Genomic DNA, 11,304 nt, shown 5'->3' on the forward strand with positions numbered 1-11,304 from the left:
TTTCCCCGGGGTAGGGCGGTGCAGCAGGGCCCGGCCCGGCTCGGTTCGGTCCCAGCGCTTCAAGGCTCCGCCTGGGCCGAGCGGCTTCGCTGCCGGTAGCGGCGGAGCGAAAGGGGGTGTGGGTAAAGAGTGGGACCGGGGCGCGGCTCTCGGCCCCCGGGGGTCCCGGTGGAGGCGGGCGGGGCCGCGGCCGGGGCCGCCCCGCGCCGGGCGGTGGCCGCCCCGGGGGTGACCTTCACTCCGGGACCGGGCTGGGCAGACTTTGACCCGCGGCCGCTCCCCGCCGTGGGCACGGACCGGAGCATCCCGGGCAGCCGAGGGGGCGGAAGGGTCCGTGGGGTGCCCCATGGGGGGGAGTGGAGGGACCGAGGTTACCGGGGGGGACGGGGGAAAAGGGGGGGAGGGGGAGCGGGCTCCGTTTGCGAGGGGGTGGGAGTTGGTTCTACCGAGAGGAGAGATATTGGGGGGGGGTGACCCGGTTACACCGGGAGGGGGGCACTCAGCGGGGGTACAGCGGGCGCTGTTAACGGGGCGAGCTCCCACCGGGGCCCTCCCCGGTGCTGGTGGGGTCTGTCGGTACCGAGAAGGGTTGGGGGTGAGCGCTATTACCGGTATATTCCCCCCCCCGTCGGTTGCTTGCAGAGCCCCCCCCGGTGCCGGCGGGGCCGGTGTCTGAGCGGCGGGTGCTGATTCACGGCCCGGCGGGGGTGGAGCAGGGCCGGGACCCGCTCGTTGGAATCCGGACCAGATGTACCCGGCACGCCAGGAATGCTCGGCATTCCCGCCAGGCCCCACCGCCGCTGCTGCTTCCCGGCCGCCAGCACCGGGACCCGGCTTTACCCCAGCAAGGCTTGGGGCCAGCCGGGATGCTGAGTGCCTGGGGGGGGGGGGGGGGGGGGGGATGCTGTGGGGCAGTGACCGAGACAGGGGTCCCCTCCATCGGGGCTGAACGCTGGGGGTTTCCTGGATCTCAATCCCCAGCATCCAAAGCGTTGGGGGGAAAAGGGATGTTTTCGCATGCGGATCGGGAAGCAGCAGGGTCCCGCGCCGGCGCCGGGGGTTGGTGCCTTCGTCCTCCATCAGAACGGCATGGAATAAAGCTGAGCTTCCCGAAATTCCCCCGCCGGGGGTTTGGCAGCGGCGCCCTGCCAAAGTGTGTTCCCTGGCTCCCGGCCAGCTGGGATCGTGCCAGCTCGGATGCCCGAGGTGAGCAGGCAGGGAATGCCATAACCCCTACCTGCGGTCCGTGCCGGAGCAGGTCCTCTTGTCTCTTATTTCCTGGCACAAAGGGCCTTGATTTCCCTGCCCTGATGGAGTGCTCGCAGCGGCTGCGTTGGGAGATGGGAAGAGTCAAGGTCGAGGTTGGAGCCTCCTTTGGATCCCGTGTGATGCTCAAGGGGTTGCCCTGTGGGCTCGGCACCGCGGTAGGGATGAGGTGGCTGCTGCGGGTGATGTCTCCGCTCGGTGCGGTTCAATCCTGGCTCTAACCGTGTGCGTTCCCTCCTCAGGTGCTGTCCCAGCGCCCCGCTCCTGGCTAACCAGCACCAGTTCTTCAGTGGCAAGCTTTATGTCCTTCTCTAGTAGCTAAAGCTGCCAGTTGAAGAACTGTTGAATGTAGCCACACTCGTCACCGGGACCTTGGATGCTGGCCGGACCTGCGCCCTCGGCAACCGGGATGAGCAGCGTTTGAAGGCTGAGGATGAGTGTAACCGGGATGAAGGCGTCTCCTTCAGACAGAGCCGTGGTGCTGAGCTGAGGGCTGCCTAGAGAAGACCAAAAGAGGCATTAAACTTTATGTGCTCCTCAACAGCTCGGGTTTTAGGGAGTCTGTTGCCTATGGGGTGGCTGGACCTGCTTGGCAGGAGGGTGCTGGGATGGGGGGACACAGTGCCAGAGCTCGGTCCCCAGCCCATACTGTGGGTCCATAGCTGGTTGTAGAGCTTGTCCAGAGCAGGAGGTGACCCAGGGCTGGGTGTAGCTCATAGGTCTGACCTGCTGCTGAGCTCCAGAGCAGGATGAATCCCTCCATGAGCTGGGCAGTGGGATGGGGCCAGCTCCACACCCACATTGCCCTGTGTGGGCCACTGGGAGCGGGTGACTCAGGGCCGAGTCACACACGGCCTGTTCCAGGAACCATCCTTCTGCAGGGCTGGGCAGCCCCGAGGCAGCTCCAGGATTCTAGGTACTGGGAGAAGGGCTTCTCCATGGTCCAGGCTCGGTGTTGCTGGTGACCAGCAGCAGAAAGCTGCCCTGAATGAGATTGGAAGCTGCTCTCCAGCATTAGAGACTCTGTGGAAGAGGGGAGCTGTGGCCCCGTTGCAGCTCAGAGCACGGTGGATGCTTCTGTGTGCCCCTCCTGGCAGGCTCTGCACCCCCGGAGCTGCTGCTCCCTTGGTGGCTGGGAAGCAGCAGAGATGCTGGGGGCTTCTGTCTGGGGCCAAGAGCAGGCTCCAGCTGCCCAGGGCAAGGCTCGTACCAAATCCTGGCACGTGGGGATGTGCAGGAAGTGGCCATTAAGGGGTAGCAGTGGAGCAGGTCTGTGGGTTCCTGCCTCCTTGTTCAAAGCTGCTCTGCTTGCTCATGGTTGGGAGCAGCTGAGATTCTTCAGGGTCGTTGCCAGCCGAAGCCCCTCACATGGTGCTCGGAGCAGAAAGGGCCGTGGATGAGCGGCTCCAGCTCGAGGCAGAGCCCGTCCCTTCCACCGCAGCTGCCCTGCTGCAAGTCCATGCAGAGCAATTGGCATTCACTCAGCGCTCAACGAGTCCTGGAGTGCACCGAGGGGGCAAGAAGTCGTGGGCTCTGTGTGCGTGTGTGGGTGCTCGAGGGCAAGGAGGAGCAGCTCCCATGCTGGAGAGGAGGGGAGCTGCGTGCTCCAGCCCTCAGCATCCCCGCTTCATGTGCCTCGGTGTAACGCTGCCGTCGTGAAGGACCGACCTCTGCTGCAAACCAGCTCTTTCCCCTGGTAAGATGTGGTCATCTCGGGGCAGAGCTGCCCTGAGCAGCGGCAGCACGGAGCCCCAGGGGTCAGGCAATGTAAATTGCCATAGTTTGGGTCAAATTCATGCATAAAAAAGGAGCAAGCCTGAACACTTGAACACCAAAGCACCACGGTCTCACCTCCTGAGCACACAGGCTCGGGCCGGCCCGCACTGAATGTCAAAGCAGAGGGGTTTTAGGCTGACAACCTAAGTGTCCCTATGGGAACTTGCCTGGCCCTTGGGGTTTACCCTTCCTCCTGCAGAGCCTCATGTGACCAGTGAGTAAGTGCAGGGTTTCCTGTGGCACACACATCCTTGCTGCTGTGCAGCTCCTTCCTCCAGCATCAGCTCCGTGCTCCTCCAGCATCGCCTCCGTGCTCCTGCAGCATCTGGCCTCCTCCTGGAAGCATCCGGCGCGCAGGGATGCAGCAGCAGAGGGGATGCTGAGCGCGGCTGGGGTTCTCTGCCCCGGGGTGGGAAGAGCTCACTGATAAGGACATTGAAGGTGGCTGTAGCAGTGCCAGCAGGTTGCTGGAGGTCAGACGCAGCTCTGGCCTCAGGGGTAGGGTATTTCCTGGGGGTTCCTGCACACAGGCTATATCAGTTCCCATTGGGGGAGCTCCCCTGGCTCTGAATGTCTGCTTCTGCAAAGCTGAAGGGCAGCGTGTGTCCAATGGGCTGGATGGGAGCCCCATGGCAGCACCAAGAGGAGCAGGGTGGGCTGGTGGGTATGGGAATGCGTGGCTGCTTCCGTCTGCTCACACCCTCAGCTGAGCATCAGGAGGTGGGCATCCTCCTCTTAACCCAGCCCAGCAAATCACTGCCTAGAAGGGAGCATCAGGCACTGCTTTGCTTTGCCCCAGCACACAAGTGAGCAGCCGAGGGCTGGGTCCAGCTTTGCTCTGTTCCTCTATGGCTTTATTGCTATTGGCTCTATTGCTCTATTGCTCTATGGCTTTATTCCTCTTGTGCCAGGACAGGGGCGTGTGGAGCTGTTAACACTTGGTTGACTCCATGCCCTTCACAGCAAGGCGTGGACTGAGCTTAGGTTTCTGCCAGTTGGGGTATGCTATTGATGTCGCAGGCCCTGCAAAGGAGAGGTGCATTGAGGGTTGCAGTAACTCATTTTGGCCCCGTGTCTCCCAGTGGGCTCTGCAGGCAGGGGGATGCCTGCAGCTCGCCCAGGCTCTCCCTTACTCTGCTTCCTCTTTAGAGATTTGCTTCCCTGCGTACAAAGCCTCCGCGAGCAGAGCCACCATGGGGTCACAGCCCAGGCTGGCTGCTGCAGTCACGGCACCGTCCCTGAAAGAGGGAGCAGAAGGACGTGGATGTCTCCGGTGCTCGTAGCCCAGCAGCATCCCAGTGGCACCCCGTGCTTTGGAGGCTCCGGGCAGGGTGGTGCTGGTGCAGGGGGACTCATGGCACACAGCCTGGTGCTGCTGGGAGCAGAGGGAGAGGTGTGTGCCAGTCTCCCTGCCCGGCTGGTGCCTCCATTGAACTCATCCTCTTCTCCTTCCCTGCCTTGGTTTGCTCTGACACCATCTCGCTGCCGCTTTAGTGGCTGCGGTGTGTGGGCATTGGAGGTGATGCGGAGCCCCTGCTGTAAGGAAGGGGCCTAAGGCACAGACTGGCCATGGGTTCACTCACCTGATGTAGAAGATGAGGAACTTCTGGTGCTCCAGGCTGCCCTTCACAACAGTGTCCGTGTATCCCCTCCCGCAGCCTGCAAGGGAGAGCATCGCAGCCTGGCATCACAGGGGCAGAGGGGACAGTGAGTGGGGTCCGGGCTGGGGAGCAGGCATGAAGACCCTGGACAAGCAGAACTGACCCAGGGCCTCTCCTTGCCTTGGAAGCAGGGACTGCAAAGGGCTGCTTGAGGGGAGCTCCGAGTGTCTTTAAGCCCCAGCTCCTGGATGAGCAGATGGGCTGGGGAGCAGCTTTGCTGTTCTCATCTCTCTACCCCCTACCTGCGTAGCGGATGCTCTTCCCGAGCATCGTGGTCCAGAAGAAGGGAATGGTGTGCAGCTGCTTCTCTTTCTTCAGCATGTTTAGGGCAGCAGTGTGACCTGTGATGAATCAGCAGAGATCCCCTGCCTCTTGTTATCCTGCTGTTCCTTCTGCCCCGTGCCCATCCCTAGGGATGGGAGCTGGGGGGGCGAGGTGGGTGCTCTGCCTTACCGTGCGCCTCAGCCACTTGTTGGTGATGGATGCTGCACCGCTCCCCATTGAGCAGCGCTACGGGGAAGGAGACCACATCCCCGGCAGCAAAGACGTTCGGGATGTTGGTCTGCATGTGCTAAAGGGGCAGAAAGCAGTCGGTGCAGTGGTGAGAGGGGAGGGAGGAGGTGTGGACAGGGAATACGCAGCTGGCACTCACCAGATCCACCAGGATGGCACCGCTGGCGTCTCTGGCAATGGAGGTGCCCTTCAGGAATGCTGAGTTGGGGAATGTCCCTGCGGGGAGAGGAGCAAGGATGAGAGCAGCAAAGGCAGGGAGGAACCTTGGCCTCAGCACGTGCTTGGAGCAGAGCAGTGCCCTATGGAGCTCAGCGAGCATCCAGAGCCGCTGCTGTCCTCCTGCTGCTGTTTGCTCATGGGCTGCTGCCTTTCCCCCTGTGTTTGGGACCAAGAGGAAGGGCTGGATGATAACAGGGGGAAAGAGACCACAGGGACCGAGCTGGGCTCACCGCCTGTTCCCCCCCACCCCATTCCCAAAGCTGCCTCCCTCTCCCACCTGGGGTCTCTCACCTATTCCCACCACTACCACGTCCGCAGGTAGCTTCTCTCCGGAGGCAAGAACAGCCTCTGCGACCTAGGGAGGAAGCAGGAGCCATTACCAAAGGGTTAAAAGCTCGGTCCTAATTCTCCCAGCCTCCCCACTGCCTCGTTCTCTGCTGCCTCTTGTTCTCGCCCAGCTTCACCTTGTCCACCCGATGTGTGCTAAGAGAACACCCACCACCATTGCCACAAGCACAAACCGCTGCCCTCTGAGCCCGGAATTGCTCTCGGTGGAAAGAAACGTGAAGGTGTTGATGTGGGAGGGGAAACCCAGGTGCAGGCACCGAGTTCATCCTCAGTTTGGGGTTTTTCCACCTAAGAGCAGCGGTTCCGGGGTGGCAGGGGCAGCATTGACCTTTCCATCCTCCCCGTGCAGCTCGCGGAGCTCCGCTTTCATGTAGAACTTCACCCCTTTGGTTTGCAGCATCTGAAAAGGATGGGGCGAGCGTTCACTAGGGAATTCCAGGCTGGAATGCTGTAAGTATGGCTCGGAGAGGTTTAATGCGTGTCCCTGGCTCTGCACGGTGCCTGGAAGCTTGGCTTTGCTCTGTTGGGTCTGGGATGAAGTAGGGCTTGAGGATGAAGAGGGATGTGATGCGTGTGAGGGAGGCTGGGCCCAGCCTGTGTGCATTGCTCCTTTGGTGTGAGCAGCACCGGGGCTGCTCGGGTAACGTGGGTTCCCCATCCGAGGAATGGGCACCAGCTTTCCCTCACCTTCATGGTGACGCCTCCGACCCGAGGACCCAGCACCCTCTGGAAAGGGAACTCCTGTTTCTCCACCACTGCGATGGCAGCAGCCTTGTCCGACAGGAAGGCGGCCGCCTCCATCCCTGCAAGGCAAAGGCAATGCCCGACGTGAGCAAGCACGGACCTGCTCCTCGGAAGCCTTCCCTCCTTCCAGGTGAGGAGAACGCATCTGATGCTTTGCCAGTGCTTAACTGCTCCTCTGTGTGTTTCTGGGCTGAGGCATTGAGCTCTTCCCCTGCTCTGTGTTCTCATGTGCTATGGACCTGGGTGTCAGCGCAAAGAACAGCTCTTGGTTGTGTGCAAGACAGTGCCCATCTCTTGGTTTTCCTTTTGCTTGTGAATCGGCTCCTCTGGAGCACAGGGACCTTTCCCTAAGGCACATTTCCCTCTGTCCATGAGCAGGAACTGTTCCCAGCTCTCAAAGCTTCTGGCTATCGGAGGAAAGCATCAGTGTGTGCTGTGTAACGCATACCCCCACCAGCCATAGGGCTCTGCGAGGAGCCCAGCCAGGCAGCGAATGAGCATCCCTGCCCCAAAGGCTTCCAGTTGATGCCCACATGCAACACAAGCGGGGTTCAGGGCATCACTGATGATTTGATGCCCTCTCCAGCCTGGTACCTATGAATGAAGCTCCAACGATGACCAGGTTCTTCCCGGTTGCCAGCTCTAAGATCTTGCTGGCATCCTCTGGGGTTTGGAGCACGCACACGTTCTGCAGGTCTGCTCCTGGGACTTGGAGGAGGCTGGAGCTGGAAGAGAGGATCCGGGTACATCCCATCCCGGGAAACGGAGCAGCGAGGGGAGAGCACAGACCTGTGCAACCTCTTGGCTGCGTCGTCCTTGCATGTCCTTGCATCGCCTACCGCCTCTTCCCTACGCATCCTCTCGGAGCAATTCACACCCCAGGGCTGACCCATTTTGTCCTGCCTACAATGGTAACTGCTGCGTGCACTCACTGGCAGCCTGTAGCGATGAGCAGCTGGTTGTACTGGTGGGAGGACCCATCCACGAAGTGCACCTTCTGCTTCTGGAAATCCACCGACACTGCCTGTGGGGGAAAGGAGGCAAAGACCTCCAGGCTAACTCTGGTCCAGTGATGTCCCACTGCATCAATCCATGCTGTGTGCCCTGTCTCTGGACACTTGGGTGAGAGGAGGGATGCTGGGGTCCTCTCCCTCGCTTCCTCCAGGTCTTGGGCTTTGGGAGCGCTATGACAGCACCAAAGCCAGGCTCCCCGTGGCAGGAACACAACCACCCATTGAGGTCTGAGCTCAGCTGCCCGTGTACCTCTTTCTCTGTCCAGAGCTCTATGCCGTGCTCGTGGAGGAATTCGGGTGTCCTCATGTAGATGTCCTCGGCTTTCAAGTTCATTTCCTGGAGACAAAGCAGAAGTAGAGGCAGCAAAACGCTTGCAGGGTTTACTGGGGAGTGAGCTCGCACAGGAGGTGCGCTTTGCAGGAGGAAATCACAGCTCCTCACACTGCCCCATCCGCCTCTTGTCCCCCCTCATCCGTGAACACAAGCTCTAGTGGGGAGAGCTCAGTGAAAAGGGGGTAAAGCCATCAGCTGATGGGGGATTCTGATCCCTGGGGGGGGGGGAGATGGACATGGTACCCCTTTAGCTTGGGGGTGCCCCAGCGCCCCATTGCCAGAACGGCTCCCTTCATCACTCAGCCCGGTTCTGGGCGGACCGTGCCCTTAGTTCTGATGCGGTACCCTCATGCCCTTCACGCACAAACCTTGGTCAGTTTGGACTTGTCGTATGGGACGTGTTTCTCTTTGGTGGCCATGATGATCCTGCCGGTGAAGCCCTCCTGGCGCAGGGTCTCGGCACACACCAGAGCCGCAACGCCTGCAAGGGATGCTCATCGCTTACACCGTGATGGGGATGAGGAGAGCGGCGGCTCACAGCGCACGTGGGGACCGCTCCACTGACCTCCCCCCAGCAGCAGCACCGTGGCCTGGCTCAGGGGGCATCGCTTGCTCGTGTCCTTCACCCTCAGGCTGCTTGCAAGGTCCTGGAAGCAAAGAGGGAGTGCTGGAATCGCCCCTACCCCAAGGTGCTGCCTGTGCTTGGTGCCTGCAGGTAAGGCCCGTACCTTCCTTTTTGCTGTGACAAACACCTTTCCATCTTCCACCGTCACCTGAAGCGGGGAAAGGAGAGCGTGTTTCAGTGCATGCAGTCATGAGGATGTGGTAGGAGCTTCCCTGGCAGGTTCTGGTGCAATGGAGAGCTCTGATACACCCAGAGTGACTTGTTGGGATCATGGGAGTCAAACGATGCCGAGGAGCTCATGAGCTTCCCTCCTCCTTCCAAAAGCCCTCAGGAAGAGGTGGAATTCCTCCTCTCTTTGCCGAAGAGCTGTGAGGGATACCGGGATGCGCGGCATCACCTTGGCTTGAAAGAAGCTCTAGGACCGGGACTTACATGATCCCAAGAAGTCATCCCATGCATCGTAGCTCTGTGCGACCTGGACCACATCGCTGTGGCCAGGGCTTTCAGCTGGCGTGAGGGACGTGGAGCTTGTGAGAACCAACGGTACGGAGGACATCAGTGACATGGGTTAGTGGTGGAGCTGCCAGTCCTGCCTTAAAGGTTGGACTCGACGCTCATAGAGGTCTTTTCCAACCTGGTTGATGCTACGGAGGTTGATGCCACCCATGATGGGAGGAGGAAGAGGCAAGAATTCACCTTGAAGCGGTGCAGACAGTCCAGGGACGGGTACTCCTCAATGTCTCCAGTTCTGATGTTGAAGCAGGCCCCATGCCAAGGGCAGCGCAGCCTCTCCCCTCTGAAGACCCCTGCAATAGAGGTGGGGAGAGCTCCGTGCCCGGCTCCCTACCACGGCCTCTTCCCTTTGTGAGAGCCAGAGCTCTACCTTTGCTGAGCGGGGCACCATAGTGGGGGCACTTGCTGCTGAGGGCACTGAACTCCTTCTTGTTCCTCACCAGCAGCACCGGGTACCCGGCCACCATCACCTCCCAGAGCCTGCGGGAGCACAGGAGAGGTGGGAGCCGATGAGCTTGGCCCCTTCCAGCCCTGGACCCACAGCCTGGGGTCCGCTCGCGGAGGTACTCACTCTCCATCGCCAACATCAGCCTCCTTGCAGACCTCGGCGGTGACGGTGTCGTTGCCATCCCTGCTGCTGCCTGGCAGGGGGGGAGCAGAGGGAAGGGTTGGCTGCCAGGGATGCTGTTGCCTCTCGGTGGATGATGCTTCCCCCATCACCGCACGCTCCCACCCCACAATGCAGGGCCACCGCTGCCCCAGATGCGAGCAGGTCAATGGTGTGCTCAAGGGGTCCCAACCTCCTGGTACAGCAGGAAAACCCCTTAAGCTGGTGGAGAACCCTCTTTGTGTGCAAACCTAAGCCTTTCTCTCCTCCAGTTTCTTGTTTTCAGCCCCGTGTCCCATTCAACTCCACTGCAGCGAGTGAGCAGAAGTGATTAATGACTGTTGTACATAAACACAGACATCTATGGGGAGGTGCTGCTGCTATAAACCAAATTGGGGTTTGAAGAGCTGCTTCAGCCTCTCTGAAACCTCTCCAGTGTCAGCGCAGAGCTGTTACCACGCTGATTGCCATGAAAGCAGTAATCCCTGCCCAAAATGCCCTCTGTGGAAGGAAAGAGCCAAAACCCTCAGGCCTTAGCACTGTCCCTGCCTTAGCAATCCTCTGAGGGGCTGGTTAGAAACCCTCCCTCTGTGCTTCGGAGGAGGAAGGCGAGAAATGGAGCAAAAGGAAGTGCTTGGAGGCAGGTTTTGGTGCGGGGCTCCTGCAAATTCCCACCGTGCCGCTGCCCATTCCCAGGTCCCATAGGAGAAGCATTGGTTTGTACTCACCCAGTCCCGCCATGGGGGGCTCAGGCACCCACTTCCAGTGTCCAAAAGCCACCAGTGCTGCTGTCTGGGAGCGTTTCCTCCACCAAAGTGCCACCCTTGTGCCTTGCAAGCACAACAACGCCGGCCCACGGCCGGGTGATGCGCTCCTTCCATTGCACAACGTCCCTTATCCATCAGGAGACACATCCCCTGGAAGAGGCTGCTTGTCAGGCAGGGAGCCTTGCCTGGTTTCTGTAAGTGCTCTGTGCCTAATAAGGTGTATCTTGTTTGGGTATAGGATTGCAAAAGGATTGAGGGCATGGAGGAATGATGCAAAGACCGGGTGCGTCATGTGCAATGGGAACAGAAGCTTGAGGGGATGCAGTGGTACCCCACTGTGGCTTCTATCACCCCTTTCCTTGGTGCAAAGCGCTCTAGCTCAGTGTTTCGCAGCGCTCTGGGGTGATAGCACTACTTTTTCTATATCACCTTTACAATGGTTTCATTTGTTCTTTTCATTCAGATCCCCCTCCGTTGGTTTTAAGGAGCACGAAGCGTTCGGCGCCCCTGTCTGTGCTTTACATCCCAGCTCCTGGTTCAGTCCACGGATGTCCAGGCCTCGTCACCTGGTCCTTGAAGGATGACACAGAGCAGCGTGCTCCTGGCAGGGCTATTTTTGCATCGGAGTGGGAGTTGCAAGAGGCTGGGAGTAATTCCTACGCTGTTTGTGTCTGCTCCAGCTCTTATCCCTGCTTCACGGTCGATGTGTTTCGCAACCTTAAAACACGCTGGGGGTAGGGAGTTATTCCCAGTGTGATTCCATCATTTCCATTGCAGAACCAGGGCTTTTTCACCCCTTGAGCATGGGGGGTGACAAAGACCCTTTGGTGGGCACGGTCCAGGGAAGAGGGATGCACAGGGATGCTCTGGAAGGGTAAGCGGGTTGATTGACGTGGTGTTGGACCCACCAAGCTGTGC

At 59.9% G+C, this 11,304-nt stretch overlaps 1 protein-coding gene across 1 annotated transcript; it reads right to left on the reverse strand.

Annotated features, from left to right (window-relative positions):
- Window positions 1–4,022: 4,022 nt before the first annotated feature.
- Window positions 4,023–9,492, reverse strand: LOC130593946 (apoptosis-inducing factor 3-like). Its single transcript, XM_057399467.1, has 17 exons — window positions 9,383–9,492; window positions 9,196–9,305; window positions 8,603–8,647; window positions 8,440–8,521; window positions 8,243–8,355; window positions 7,791–7,877; window positions 7,460–7,551; window positions 7,122–7,252; window positions 6,471–6,586; window positions 6,112–6,183; window positions 5,727–5,790; window positions 5,356–5,432; window positions 5,157–5,274; window positions 4,946–5,044; window positions 4,626–4,701; window positions 4,176–4,280; window positions 4,023–4,065 (listed from the first exon to the last, which is right to left on the reverse strand). The coding sequence occupies exons 1-17, from the start codon at window positions 9,477–9,479 to the stop codon at window positions 4,023–4,025; spliced, it is 1,527 nt and encodes a 508-aa protein (XP_057255450.1). The 5' UTR covers window positions 9,480–9,492.
- Between the last annotated feature and the right edge of the window lie 1,812 nt (window positions 9,493–11,304).

Source organism: Pezoporus wallicus, unplaced genomic scaffold (genome assembly GCF_028554395.1).
Source record: "Pezoporus wallicus isolate ANWC-B61680 ecotype Strahan unplaced genomic scaffold, APGP_CSIRO_Pwel_v1 contig_8143, whole genome shotgun sequence".
NCBI classification, from domain to species: Eukaryota; Metazoa; Chordata; class Aves; order Psittaciformes; family Psittacidae; genus Pezoporus; species Pezoporus wallicus.